Genomic DNA, 15,648 nt, shown 5'->3' with positions numbered 1-15,648 from the left:
TTAGATTCGAAAAATATCCGTGACGCTCGGCTCCGCGATGCTTCGCTCCCACGCTTTCGTGACGCTCGGCTCCGGCTACGCGTGGCGCGCGAGCGTCACGAGTCCGCGTGCCGCTGCAGTCCGGCCGTGCGGCAAGATCGGGCTGCGGAAGCAGTGCCACCTCAGGACTCCGACGACTCCGGGTACGCGTGGCGCACGAGCGTCACGAGTCCGTGCGACTGGCAGGCGTCACGAGTCCGCATGCCGCTGCAGTCAGGCTGTGCGGCGAGATCGCGCTGCGGACGCCATGCCACCTCGGGACTCCGACTCGAAGAGAGTGAGCAAGCGCGCTTGGGGGCCTTGGCTACGCGCTCTTCTTAGATTCGCGTGCTAACTTTTTTCCCAATTTTTTCGTGAAAATAGAGGGGGGGTGCTTAGAATCGGGGGGTGCTTCGATTTGCAAAAATATGGTAATATCCATTCACAGGGGTTTACATGCTGCAACACATGAAAGAACCCACATATACAACCAATAAAGCTTATGCCAACTGGATCTTTCCTGTGGGTATCGCAGCTCCCATAACTTATGGTAAAGTCCAGTAAGTAAGGGGCTGATCCCCATCAGCGTCATCTGATCCGATGACTGCAGACCTAGCTGTCAACATCGCCACTATTACTTTCAGTCACAGCCACAAGTACGTCCAATAAACACTTTTCAGGTCTGAAGTTCCTGGGCACCTTCCTGCCTGCTTGTGCTCGTCGCTTTTACATGACGATGTGTTTGTCGAACCGTCCACCCATTTAGCTGCAAATACGTCTTGCTGATATGAGACAAGGCCAAAGCAAGAGGTCAAAGAAATGAACACACTGCTCCTCACCGCTGCGTTGGCTTTGAACGGTCCGGCTCCATCCGCTGCCTGTATATTGCGAAGCTCCGCAGCGGACACCTTTGGGTCACGGGCAGGATCGTCAAAGGCCAGGAAGAACCACAGGGCTAGCCACAGGAACCCCAGTAGACCTGCAATGAAATTAGTATGCCATCAAGAATGAACATTTATAAAACACCACATTAACTTATGTAAGACCTGCACTTTTTTGTGTGGCCCTTGCATGAGTTGAGCACATGACTATCTGCTGGAACCGCGAATGACATAACAAATGATGTGCAGAATTATGCAAACAGTGGCTACACACTAAACATGCATTTATTCAAGATTCAATGCTGCTGATCGAGTTCTGCTTTATTCCTTAGCGTTCACACCCTCAACGTCGCTGAAGGTGCGTGGGAACACCGCGAATCGGGGCACCAGCTTGATGTTTCCTGCACACAGCACTCCTGCGTGCACGCTTTGAGGAACACGATTAAATTGTTCACACGATGCCATTTTGAAAATAATGACTTCTGCCTTTGCCGACACTTTTATACAATTAAAGCTATTAAAGCTACAATTAATGAAGTCACTATATCGATATAATAATGTCACTATATCGAAATTGCATTCTATTAAAATTAGACCTTCTATGCAAATAAGTACAGTCGCTGATGTATTTTTCTACACGGAAGGGGTTGTGAAATATTCCGAATTATCAGGCAATTGCAAAAGAAAAAAAAAGAACATGAATGCGGAAAAAATTTTATTTTGTTAAATTTTAGAGTCTGCGAACAAAGTCATGGTTTCATGATGTGTCAATGACAAGTGGTGCGAAATGAAGCCTGCGAAGCTTTTGCATGCCAACACGGCTGATATAGTGTCACCCGCAGTGTGATGACACAATCATGAAGAGAGCAGGCAGAGGAGAGCTAACGCTTCGCCTGTCTTTAGCTTCAACGTGTCTACGAAACAAGAGATTACGCGACCTCCATCGCTAAATGTGCGGGATGACAGCACACACGAAACCACGGCCATATCAGCTCGCCCCAACTTTGCACCCACTGCATTTTACCTCCAAGATAGGGCGTGCAAGGCACGTATGCACCCAGCAGAGCTGACCGACATTCAGCCCGGCTAGAAGAGGAGACACATGCTCACCTGACTCCAACTCCTCCCTTAGCACGCGCCTGATCACGTTACCATACACCCGCCGCCCCGTCCCGCGAGCATGCGCGCGCGATGGAAAGTGATAGCAGAGAGGAAAAGGCACTATTTTCTGCAGCTCTTTAGGAAGTACGTCCCAGTACCTCATGCCACTATCCCTATCGACTCACCCCACCCTAGCCCACTTTTACCTCACACTAACAGAATATGTTGCAACGGGCACGATAAAATCTTATTGCATGTCGACTTTATATGGAACATGACGGCGAGAAGGCCCTGCTGCTATAAGCTGCTCCTGTTTGGCGGCTACTCTCTATCGCATGGCAAACGATTTGAGAGGTGTGTTGGCAAGCAGCTGCATACAATTCAACCATTTTACCATTTGTATCCACGACACTTTCCATTCGTTTCCTCGGTATTGTTTCACATTTCGGTAATTTCGTAATATTGAAATCACCTACAGACACACTTTGTTATATTGAAGTTTAAAATACATGGTGTTCTACGGACAATAAGTTATAAAAACGTAAATACATGATATTGAGAATTTCGTTGTACTGAAAATTGATCTATTGAGGTTTAACTTTAGTTGTTTTGCTAGATTTAGTGGCCACTAAAGGCTCCAAGTACATGCTTGAAACAGCCAAAAACTTCGTTAAACTGAAACCGCGTCCCAAGATAACTGAAATCACACACACAAAAAAATACATTGTATATTCAAGAGAACCAAGATCGGGAAATTCATATAATTTGTTACATCCCGGATTTCGTTAAATCGAGGTTTGTTATGTTGAGATTTGACTGTACAAGATGCAAAATTGTATAAGACGCAATTTGGTTTACGGTAAAGTGGTTGTGAGGCCCAGAAACATCAACAATATGAACGATACGTTTATTTTTGTTGACCTTTAGGTGGGTGCTTGTTTTATTTTGACCAGCAGACCACTCAGCATTTCATGCTTGCTTTTCTCTTTCGGGATGGGTCACGCTCAATTATTCAATAATGCTGCCTCAGAGCGCTGTTATGGGTGGCTTGTTTTACGTAGAACTTATGGAAATGTTGATGGTAGCTGTTTGTTATGAATGCCAAATGTTGACTTATTTTCTGCACATACTGAGTTCGTATTTCTCAAAACAAGTGCCGAGCATGGAATTCCTAGCACATCTGTGTGCTCCGTGCACTGGCAAACTTGTAATTCTTGTTTTACAATGCACCCCATTAAATTTAACGAAAATTTTAACTTGTGAAGAAGACACTTGCCTTTTTGAAACAAAGTGCCACTTAGCATTACTCAAAAGGTGTTGCAGCCTTCTGTGACTTCTAAAAAAGATTTCTTGTTGCCGCCCCTCGGCTTCCATAAAAACCAATTTTTCCCTTGATTCTATAGTGGCGGCGGCCATGGTAGTCTAGCAGTATTCCTACTTCGCCTAGTTTACTGCCATGTGCTCATGTCCGTGCTTGCATATTTTATATTAGGTAGGGGTGCGCGAATAGCGAATAGTAGCAGATTTCGAATCGAATCAAGAAAGAAAAGCCAGATAACAAATCGAATATGGAACCTTACAAAGTTTAACACAAATATTTACGCTTTCAAATTTTGTGAAAAACAAAAACAAAAGAAACAGTGCTGCAGATGCTCAGGAGGCTAATCACATTACTTAACAAGAATCTTGCTAGCTATCAGTAACTTGGGCACCTATGAATAGAGATGCATAGTATGCTCTGCTTTGCTCTACACCCAATTACTATGAAAGCACTGATAACTCAGTTTGCATATGAAGGTCTGGAAAATATTTTTTGTAAATAGAATGCCTGTCAAATGGAACTGAGCACTTTTTACATTTTTATCATCATCATCACTGCCTCTAAAGCTGAAGAAATAGTGAACTTGTCCTAAATACCAATGGGGTTTTCCGTTTATTAGTGGCCCATACTGTGCTTAATGGCAATCTTCTACTGCTTAGAAAATACTGCTTTCCACTTCATCTTTATGGACGGTGGTTCTTTCACGGCATCTTTACGGCAGGTGGTTTCTGTGGGTTATCGTCAGCTCATTAAGGCTAATCTGGAAGACAGACAAATGCGGGGAATGCGCATCACGTCGCTCGGCACCGCGACGCATGGTCATTGGCACCGACAGCAAAGAGATCTTAAATCGGGAGGCCCTCAGCAAGTTCGCATGCCGTCCCTCCCCCTCCATTCTTCTTTCGTCCACATCCATCTGCGTCATCAGTTTCATCCTAGTGGGATTAATCTAATACGTACATTACAAAATAAGAGCCCTATTGTGAAAACCTATGTAAAAGATAAAAATAGGTGCACTAATTTTATTACATTTGTAAAGAAACTCTATGCTAGTACAGTGCGATACACAATGCATAATACAGCACACACCTAAAAAATGTGTCGCTTTATACAGTTAAACCTGCTTATAACGAACCTCCATATAACGAATTCCTGGATATAACGAAGTTTTTCTATTCCCCGCCATTACTCCATAGAAGCACATGTATTTGAGACCTTTACGTAACGAAGTGGCAGCGGGAGATCCCCGCCGACAACCTAGAGATTTCGCCCCAAATTTTGTCATTTTTGCGAGAGCATCAACCGGAAGCACCTTCTCCGCGCTTCACTAACCTGAAACTAGGTGACACTATACAACGCTACGACACCATCGTGTCGCTCACTCTTCGTTTCCAACGACTCGCGCTTGTGCGAAATGACACACGTCCACGCATCGAGTACCTGGTGTGACATTCCAAGGATGAGTGCTTCGACGAAAATGGAAAACGGGTGCGCGTTACAATCGAAGGCGCGTTAGAATCGAGTAAATACGGTAAGTGTTTCTTTTTCGAATTTTCTTCCCGAACCTGCATATAACGAAATCCTCTTTATAATAAAGTTTTTCGGGAATTTGTCAATTTTGTTATATCCAGGTTTAACTGTACCACCTAAAAATTATTTACTTGTTTTTTTCTCGACACAAGTCACTCTGAAGAACTTCAATATGCAATAAAAAATGTGACCCTCAAAGGGTTAAAATAAGAGACAGTAGTTGTGCCTGGCATACCGATTCAACCGGTGCTATTACACAACTGGTCTGATCGCATCTATAAAACTGCAAGGCAATATTTTTGTGACGATACGCTCTTTGAGTGAACATGGCTCACCAGACATGTAGAAGGCAAAGGGCCACCCTCCGGCCACCGACAAGGAGGAGAGATGACCAAAGAGCAGGGTGGCCACCACAATGCCCATGTACCGGCCGCAGAACACGACTGCTACAAAAGTTGACCGCTCCCGTCGGGGGGCCCACCGTGCCACCAGGGCAACTGACGATGGCATACTCAGGCCCTGAATAAAGGTGTGGCAGTAAAAGCAAGTAAAGACTAAGATATTTTTGTCACACCAGGGGAGGCAGGGAGAGAAGGCAAGCATCAAGGCTAATCCAGAGTGCGCCTGGCTGCACTGTGGAGCAAGGCACATTCTACCCAATCAACGCCTTCCTAGCGAACTATCAAAAGGTGCCAACTGCCCTGCCTCTGAGAGGCGTACGTTGCTTTGAAGCACCCCAAGCTCAAACGCCAAGTCGCTGCTTTGCAACAAGACCAAGGTGGCGCTCATCAGTTGTTGTCACACGGAGCTACCATGGCTCGAAGTTGGGTCAGTCAATGCTTCTAAATTATTGTTTTCTAGCACTTGTTGACGGAATTCAGCCATAATATTTCGCCAGCGCATACTTCGCACTGTAATGACTTCGAAATCGTAATTTTCAAGAACTGACACTTTTTTTTTCAATTAAAAAAAAATTTAAGTCTGGCATACCTCCTTCAGAAACAATACATTATTTCTGTCGCACTTCTCCAGATTACATACCAGTGTGATAAAAAGTGACCACGTAGCTAGGAAGTGCTTCTTTTTGCTGCATGTGCGAAAGTGAAATCTGCTATTACATGAACATTTTCCACCACCAGAGACCTACTTAATGGTCACCAATTCCAAAACGCTCACTAGTGCATTACTAACAAGACTGCCTCTCAAAGTGCAACGTTGAAAACTGCAATAAAGGTGCTGCTACTTATAAAATCATGACAAGCTCATGTGCATATACAAATGAGATAGCATGGTAGAGCCAAAAGTGCGCCGACTCAAACGGGAGTAGTGGCTTGTTTGCCCTTGGTTCAAGCTTCCAGCACACGGGATGTCTGAAAAATCAGATGCAAATCTAAACATGAAATGTTAATGTTTTCTGGAAGTTCATAAAAATTAAATTATGGGGTTTTACGTGCCAAAACCACGATCTGATTATGAGGCACGCCGTAGTGGGGGACTCTGGAAATTTGGACCACCTGGGGTTCTTTAACCTGCACCTAAATCTAAGTACACTGGTGTTTCCGCATTTCACCCCCATCGAAATGCGGCCGCCATGGCCAGGATTCGATCCCGCAACCTCGTGCTCAGCAGCCCAACACCATAGCCACTGAGCAACCACGGCGGGTCGGAAGTTCATACATCAGGGCATCAGGGTTATTGGCTGTAAGGTACCTTTTAAAACAGCGTAAAAATTGGTGTGAACTACGGTGTAAAACTGTGTCAAAACTGGTGTAAAATATCGTTGAATATATCTTTGAGTAAACAAGAAGAATTAGGATGTCATCCTCAAACATCACTCGAATAACAGCTGTGACCACAATTGTTGTAGTGCAAAGTGTTCGTAGCATTTTCAAATATATTTTAAACCCACCAACCCCGACAGTACAACTTTTAGAAAACAATAACATTCGGTTTTTAGATCTGCGTTTGATTTTTCAGACATCATGTGTGTTGGATGTTTGAACCTAGGGCAAACAAACCACTAGTCCCATTTGAGTCTGAGCACTCTAAACTCTTGAAGAGTTGTGCTTCTGCAGCCTTGTCCAAAAAAGAGCTCATGTTTTTAGCTACCACCGCCAATGTGAGATAGTGGTAGGAGAGGCAGTATCAATGCAGTATTTTCTTGTTTTGCTACAGTGTTCAGCACATAATCTGTCTGCTAGCAAAATAAACATTTTGTTGAAAGTGCAGTGCTGTGTGTGTCTTCTGTGTGCCTTTCTTCATCTTCGTCAGATCCCCAGCTGTTCCCCCTGTACGTACCAAGTGCCCTGCTCTTACACAAAGTTGCACCTGTTTCATTATTTCTGAATAAACACGTTTAGGACCATAAACCACCCGCATCTAAACAAGTAAACAAGACACATCAGTTAAAGAGTTTGCCCACAATATGTGTAATGGTTCAGCCAAACTACTCACGTGCACGAACCCCAGGAGTATCCGATGTGCGACTAGAGGTGCGACACCTAATGTGGCTATCCATGGTGTTGCCGATGTCATTGCTGAGGAAGTAAGCAGCCCTGCCAGCAGGGTCCACTTGGCACTGAAGCGCTCCGCCAGACGACCACCCAGAACCTGATAGCCAGCAAGTGAGATCACATGCACAGATTACAGCCCGTCAATGCTAACCCTTTTGTGTCACAAATGAACGTTAGTCACAAAAATTATGTAATTCTTTGCAGTGCTAGTGCAAAGAAAGGTGTTAAACATATGTCAAAATATTGCATCTGTCTTACAAAAACACTTTGCCAATCTGAGCAACTGTGGCGTATTAAACGGAGCAACAGAAGAAGGCAATAAAGAAGATGTAGAATAACACTGTCAGTCTGCCCCAGGCTGCCACGCATTGTAACCTGACAAGCAGCTTGAGTGCTGGTGGGAACGACAGACCCCCAGCAACAGTTCTCACCCGACAGTACAACCAAGAAGATCGGCAATTCGAGTGGCTGTGTATCTTAAGACCAGAAATAAACCCAATCAGTTCAGACAATTAATTCAGACAAGTCTCCTGCAGTTCATTCATCAATGCGACTCATACCTTAAAAATAATATTAATTGAATTCTGAGGTTTTATGTAATGGATCTATGATCAATTATGAGGCATGCCTTAGTGGGAGACTCTGAACTAATTTTGACTACCTGTGGTTCTTCAACGTCCCCCTAAATCCAAGTACCCAAGTGTTTTTGCATTTCACACCCATCAAATGCAGCCGGCAGTGCCAGGATTGAACCAAAGGATGTTGAGTTCAGCAACGCAATGCCATAGGTCATGGGTTCTCAAAGTGGGTTCCGCGGAACCTACGGGTTCCGCAGGCCCCTGCTCGGGGTTCCGCGAGCCACTGATAAATTTTCCCTGGTCCCGCTCTCGACAAGTGTCTAAAACGGCGAACACGAGGTGCGCTTGATCGAAAGAACCTCCATTACTCATGCCCGAGTGTCAAAAAGCACATCACAGTGCGTAACAGCAACGCGCGAACTGCGCAATAAATACGCAAGCAGCTTTTAGCCACCCAACCTCTGAGAACGGGCAGCGTGCCTAAGCTTTCACACTTGAATCTCGGAGGCCGTAGCTTACCACCATGCGCGTTTCTCCTATTTGTAGATAGGGTTGGTGCCGATAGTGTGCGCACTGACGTATACGTTGGAGGAAAAAAAAAAAATTCGCGGAGCGCCGCAGAAGAGCAAGAACGGCGTAGCGTACAATCGAAACGAATCGGTGTAGTCCGCATCGCTGTGGTCCTCAGCGGCGATCGTAAGCGGCACGTGACTGACAGCAACGCCGAAGCGCTTCGTGCCTAACCTTTAAACCCTTTATTCTTGCGTTTATCGCCGCGCGCAACACCGCGTCGGCGGCTAGCCGCGTGCCTCCGTAAGTGCGTAGTCGCTATCTCTAATCGCGTCGATAACCACCGCAGTTTCGTCCGCCGCGGTTGCGGCAAATAGTAGTTTCGTTTTCACTCGATGCGCGCGTCGGCTGCATGCCTTCACAACTGCGCAGTCGCCTCCCATGGCAGCGTCGATAGCGACCAGCCGTAGTTTCATCCGCACTTCTTGCAGCGAACGATAGTTTCGTTTTGACTTTGTGCGTGCGTCAGCCGCCTGCCTTCTGAACCGTAAAGTCGCCGTCCATGATCGTCGATAGCGGCCGCGGTTGTTTCGCTTTGATTCAGTGCAAAGCTGTCGAAGATAAAAAGCACCAGCTACATCGCGATGGACGGACAATTTGTTGGCGAGCAGTTGAGTGGCGAAAATATAATCGAGATGTGCGCCCGTTGGTGTGCAAAGCGCGTCTCAGATGAAAACGCGCGCCGTGAGGGATGTCGCGAGGCCTTCGCCGCTGCTAGCGCTAATCAGTCATGAGATGAAGAGAATTTCAGCTTCCGCACTGGTCTTGTGCTAAATAGAAACAAGATTTGACGATTCATTGGGTAAATAGAAGCGTGATGACGTAGTGAAGTATTTGTTTATTGTTTTCTTGATACCCTCGATAACTCGACATTCGGTTAATTCGGGGGGGGGTTCCTTGGCACTTTATGGAGCCAAGCAGGGTTCCGTGGGATGACTGTACTTGAGAACCCCTGCCATAGGTAGTTGCGCAACTACCACGACCAGTGCAACTTTTACGTCAAAGACAGTGAAGCTGTACAAGGGAATTCTCATACTTTTGGAAAATCCTGAGTAAGGTCTGTTTTGCCACTGCCTGAAATTTAACCAGGACTTAGTAAGCGCTTCACTATATATGTTGCAATTCCTTCATTATAACTAAGCCTTTTCAAGTGCTTCACTACATCCTAGCTTAGTACTTCTATACTCTTCGTTATATCGAACACATGTTCCTGTATACTGTGCCAGCCCTACCGACGCTGGTGTCCGGCTGTGCATTCTCACTGACGCCCTCGTCATATGGCTGCTTTGGGACTCCAGTGCAGGCTGCATTGCAGGCTGTTCTTTGACTGACATTTGATACTGACCACGCTGCTGCACAGTCGTTGGTCTTTGACACTGCGGCACAAGAACCGTAGTTGAACTCCTCTTAATAGCATTGCTGTAAAAACTAATTTCTGGGTGATGAAATCTCACCAATCTTACAGAAACCTTACCAAATTAATCTGAATTAAATGCTATCTAGCTCTGTAGGGCTGTGCTGCAATGAGCAATCAAAGGTTTCTCTCCAATGTGGCATGAACTTGATATGTAGCTGTGGCATCTTGTGAATGACATTAGAATTTTTTAATATTTCCAGTCGAACCTCGCTATAATGAAATTGTATCTGACATCAAATTCCTTCGTTATATCTCACGTTTGTTATAAGCCTATATTTGTTACATGCAGATATTGACAATAAACATTTTTTGATTTACCCATGCTCATTATACAGTTGACCTCTGTTAATTTGACTCCGGTTAATTCAATCCTGGCCGAAGGTCCGGGCCGGCACCATGCATTTCCATGGGCTCAAACTTGTTATTTCTTCTATCCTCAGGGGTGGGACTGTCCAAAGTCATTTTGGAGCAATTTTCAGAGCAAGTAAGATTGAGTTTGAAGCAGACAAAATTGCATTTTGGAGCAGCTTGGAGCAGACTAAACTTCATTTAAGAGCAATTTGACGCAAATAAAATTTTATTTTGAAGCAGTTTGGAGCAGGCCAATCTGAATTTCGGTGGAATAATGGAATATGGTAGCGCACTTCGAAATACGAAATACACAATAAACCAACACGAAGAAGCGCGCTTTGTAGCTATAACCTACCAGAATATGGAAAAGTGGGTCGAGCGGCGGCACGGCGCATGCTTTCCTGTAAAGCCAAAAAAATCGGTGGCACTACAATCGAACTATATATTCCCGCGCCGACGCTCATGAAGATAGCGGAAAATGTTCTCAAATTGTGCGGTCCAATCGACACGGTAAAATAATTTCCACATCACCATATGTCACCGCAGACCCAGACAGCCGCAGTCAACCCTGGGCTGGTATAACGCAAGCACTATTTCAATCAATTTGTTTTTATTGCCAATTATATTATTGCCAACTACAGGCGCATTTCTGCCGTCATCGTCGCCGTGATGTTCTGTATAAAGTCCAGGGGCAATAACATTGTCACTGCGCGCCGTATGCTTGCTGCATGTGCGAGTGAAAGCGGGGAGGAAGTGTGCTGTATTCCGTTGCGCACAAGGCACCAGGAAATGGAACGGAGAGGGGGGGGGGGGGCGTTCTACTCCAGCAGCTGCTGCGTAAGGCGCGGCCACGCGGGCCCTATCTTGAAAGCGATCTGCAATGGGGACAGAGTGTGAGTTGCTGATAGCTTTGCATGCACTGTGTTTTCTCCGCTTCGTTCCCATTAAAGCGAAAGGCAGCATGAAGGGCAATTCGCTTTGACAGCGAGTTTCCGCGGATATAGAGTGAGATGTGCTCACGTTTGCTTGTGCATGCGCCTGACACCATGCTTGTTAAATAAGTAAGCGAAGTTTATACGGCTGATAAAAATACTATGCTTACTTCATATAGCTGTCTACTAATTTGCTATCACAATCAATGCTTCGCCTTTCGGGCGAAACTGCAACATTTTATTCCAAATCCGCCATTAGCCCTTCGTGATAGGTCAAAATGGCTCAGGCCTCGTCCATACAGGCATAAAAACAGATTGGAATAGTTTTACGTCATACTGGCCCTGGGGACAGAGGCACCCACCCGCCGCAGTGCGCACCTCCCTGATATAGATCTAGTTCTCTCGCAGTGCCGTAAGCCCACTTTTCGTTGTTTTGCGCCTCAGCTAGGGAGAGCCGCGAAACTCGGTCTACTCAACCGTACTCGAGTACACTTTAAATACAGCCGCCCTGGCTGTTCCGACAGCAGCGACAACAGCCTGGAGTGACTGCGCGCGCGCCAGCCACATGCCGGAAGCGCTGTGAAGTCCAGTGTTGTAAGTGCGAAAATTATGAGAAACTGTGCAGGAGGCGTCGTCACACGGCATTCAGAATGTGAACGGCTGCACTCTTTTTCGCGGAGAACGAATCAGCTCACTGTTTGTGACCACTTCCAGAACACTTGTGCCGAAGCCGTTCTGGTGCAGCGTGGCACAATTTCGGTCAATTTTCTGTTTGGCGCAGTTCGGTGCAAGAATTCGCGTTTGTATCAAAATTGCACTATACTCTACGGAGTCCCACCCCTGTATCCTAAAATCTGCCTTCGCCAGATAATTCGAACTTGACCAGTCTACATGCACACACCTGACTCCTGTAGTGACCCCAGTAGCAACCCCATTAGTCGCAGAGTCTGTCTCGGCAGAGCTTAGTGGTCAGTAAATGCGTTCAGCACACGCCATCTTCCCGTTCCAGCCTATTTTCGGCCTCTCCTGGAAACTTTGCATTGCACAGTTGATTTTCGGAGACCCATAATAAGTATAAGAAAGAAGAAAAGCCATATGCAAACAGGTGACAGCTTTGGAAGGATCGGAAAGAATGCAACAAGTATCCCAGCTTTTATAATCCTAAACCCGTGTTCTCTTTTGATCTCTTTCATGGATACTTCAAGTTTTGCAGGACACAGCATCAGCATCCACCTGCTCGCTTAAGGCTGTTCCACAGGCAGTGACTGGAGCGGGAAAGAAGAAGAGATGCCGCCGTGCATGTCAAAAAGCAACTTTCGTTGACAGCTTTCACCCGTGTCGGCGATGCTGCAATTTCCGTCAAAACAGACCTCAAGGCTCTGCTCAAAAGGTACATTTACACTTGTATTGTTACGGTAAAAACAGCTGGAAAACCAGTCATGTTATCGACTGGTTTTACAATTATTGACTTACAATGTTATTGACTAGTTACTACAATTATATTATTAAAAGAAAAGAATAAGTACCGTGCTCTGCAGTATCTAAAAGTGTTGAACATTTACAATTGTTTAGTCTGCAGGTGTGGTTGAATGCCAGTCCGAGAAGACAAAACAAGGTAAAATAGACGTCGACAAGAGAGCCCTTATTACGATGCAACTTGCTGTTTCCCCACTGACAATCGCGCCGACCGCTACGACTCCACACGGTGCGAACAACTTGGCGGAACCAAGACTAGGGGAGCCAAGATGATTGCAGAGCAATGTAAATTGCTGTGTTGCTTAGTGAAGATCGTGCCATGTGAAACAGTCTCTAGCCAATCAGCATCCAATGAAACTTATATCCCAAAGTGTGATCGACCGAGAATATGGCCTCTGAAATAACGACTAGTAGCTCTGGTTTGAGACAATTTGGATTTCTTGCTCTGCACCTTCCTACACTAGCACGTAATTCACTAGCCCCGAGAGTGCACACATACTATTTAAATGAGCTGCATAATCTTACCTGGGGCATAATTACCCCATAGAAGTATGCACCCAGGATGACACCTTGCACTGAAGGTGACCATGAGAATACAGGTGCTCCTGCGCTTTCCTCCTCCAATGACACTGCAGGTGTGGTTGTGAAGAAGGCACTGTCCTGAGCACAACATTTGAACAGTTAATGCTTCATACCGACAAACTGCCTGAGCTTTCATTAACTACACATTCATAATGGTTTTTTTTTCCTTTTTTTTATTAAAATAGAGCAATATTCAGTGGTGCAACAGCCAAAATAGGATTTGGAGCAATTTTTGGAGCAGGAAAATCTTGCTTTTGGAGCAGGAAAATCCAAATTTGGAGCAGGTTACGGGAAAAAGAAAACACTGTTTTGGAGCACTAAATCCCAAATTTGGAGCAGTTTCACAAAGAACACTTACTCATAAAATGCCATAAAATTTACCCGGCATAATAAATGCACCCCCCAACTTTGCAATGGATTTCTGGGGAAAAAAGTGCGTTCATTACGCAAGTATATATGGTAATTCACATTACCAGCAGTAGGTGAGGGCAGGGGCGCAATCGGAGATCGTTGTTCGCAGCGCGTTCAGTTTCGCCGTGCACGGTTGACCTAGGCCGCGCCCGGCGAAATTGAACATGCGCTCCGAACAATGACCTTGATCGCGCCCCAGCAGTGCACTGCACGCAACTTTTTCCGCCAAACACGTGGAAAGTACACATGCATTTCTTCGCGAGTGGTTCCCTTTCAGTTTTTTTTTTTTCTGACGATATGTCGCGACGTTCCGGTGGTAGTCGAAACATGCAGCGACCGAACCCTTGCTAATTTTGTGCATTGCGTCGCCTACAAAGCTCACGCCGTCAGTGCTGGGCTCGCTTGCTGTATCGTACAAGCGAGTTTCCCATGGCCGTGGAGCATTCGTACCCGCTCCGTTCGTGACTGCGTGCACAGAGACGGCACGGATCTCACTGAGTCAACTGGCAATGGTGAACTGCTTTCGTTACTGCAAGCAACGCGCACTCCGCGTCTTCGCAAGATTTTACTGCATATATACAACACGCCACACTGTAACCAGCAGCGAAAATATTCTTCGGCGCCCACTACCAAACATGCCAATGTCTCGTCTGGTACTGTAATGGCATGTCAAGCTGCAAGTTGCCAACGCAGCATTTATTTCCCGCTAAAACTACCGTAACCGAGAAATTTCGCGGCTGGTCGGGGCATTTTGGCGCAGCGTGGCGCAATTTCAACGTATATCGTGGCTTTGGCGCAGCTCGGCGCAAAAATACGAAATTGTATCAGAATGGCGCAATTGGCGCAGCTGTTGCACCCCTGAATATTACGTAAGGTATTATCACTAAATGTAATAACTTAGTTGAACAACTGCATGGGACCTAATCATGCTATAAACACTTCACTGTGCAGCAATCTCTTGTTCCTAGTTGACTAGACATTTACTACAAGGACTTCCCTGCTGTTACAACGAGGCAGTCTTTGTGTATTCATACAGTAATAGAACTTGTGAAGCAAAAACGCTCATGTGCAGCATAGCAGAACAGGCAAAACAAATGCAAAAGAATGAAAAGCGAGTGTACGTATTACAATAGTTGGCTTATACTGACAGTTTTACAATTGCCAGCACATATGTAACACTGACATGAGACAAGGATGGCGCACATGACATGACAAAAAGCACCGACTTTGCAACAACCATTGCGTACTCTCCATTCTTGTCTCATTGTCAAAATATCCTGTTATATTATGTCATGACAAAAAGCACAGCCACAACATTTAGAAAACTGCCATGTTTAGAAGGACACTAGCAAGTGGAAAGCTGTGTGCTTAACTAATATGTTTATCACTAGGAGCGCTGTTGTAGCTACAAATCATGCTTGAGCACAGTATCTGCAATGTCTACTGACAATCTATTCACAGGATACGCATAGCGGAAAGTGTACCAAGGAGTTGTGAACACGAGTTGCGAGGTTTTACCAGGGGCTTGGATTCCATAGCTTTGCCACTAGGCACACAACTAATTCACACACAGATAGCGAAGCTGAATATTGTACAAGATTCATCACTAAAAAGCAGTGCTGCAGGCATTGCAGATACAGAAAGAAAAGAGACATTGACATGGGATGAGAGACAAGAATGAAGTATACTGAAAACTGGGAGCCAACAGTGAGCTCGCCTTCACATTCCTTTTGATGCTTCTGTATTTGCTTCACCTACAGCACTGCACAGATATGACACATGAGGGAACAGAAGGTCTGTCAGGAACAATTAAGCAACTGTCATCACAAATAGTAACTAAACAATAAAGATTGAAATTGAGTAAGTTAAAACAGCAGTGTCTTCAATATACTACAGAAATGCTGCCTCACGCTGAAGTCAGCATGGCATACTTGGCATAAGGACATATGATGGTACTTCATTATTTT

The 15,648-nt window shown here is 45.4% G+C and overlaps 1 protein-coding gene across 1 annotated transcript in view; it reads right to left on the bottom strand.

The window, feature by feature from the left end:
• LOC119450606 (sodium-dependent phosphate transport protein 3-like) overlaps positions 1 to 15,648 on the bottom strand; it is a 70,561-nt gene that overhangs the window by 37,155 nt on the left and 17,758 nt on the right. Inside the window, 4 exon segments of the mRNA XM_037714110.2 lie at positions 858 to 997; positions 5,187 to 5,370; positions 7,306 to 7,461; positions 13,214 to 13,348. Coding sequence (XP_037570038.1) covers positions 858 to 997; positions 5,187 to 5,370; positions 7,306 to 7,461; positions 13,214 to 13,348 — 615 coding nt within the window.

Source organism: Dermacentor silvarum, chromosome 4 (genome assembly GCF_013339745.2).
Source record: "Dermacentor silvarum isolate Dsil-2018 chromosome 4, BIME_Dsil_1.4, whole genome shotgun sequence".
Taxonomy (NCBI): Eukaryota; Metazoa; Arthropoda; class Arachnida; order Ixodida; family Ixodidae; genus Dermacentor; species Dermacentor silvarum.
The sequence above is the reverse complement of the archived record's forward strand: the minus strand, read 5'-3'. Positions and strand labels throughout refer to the sequence as shown.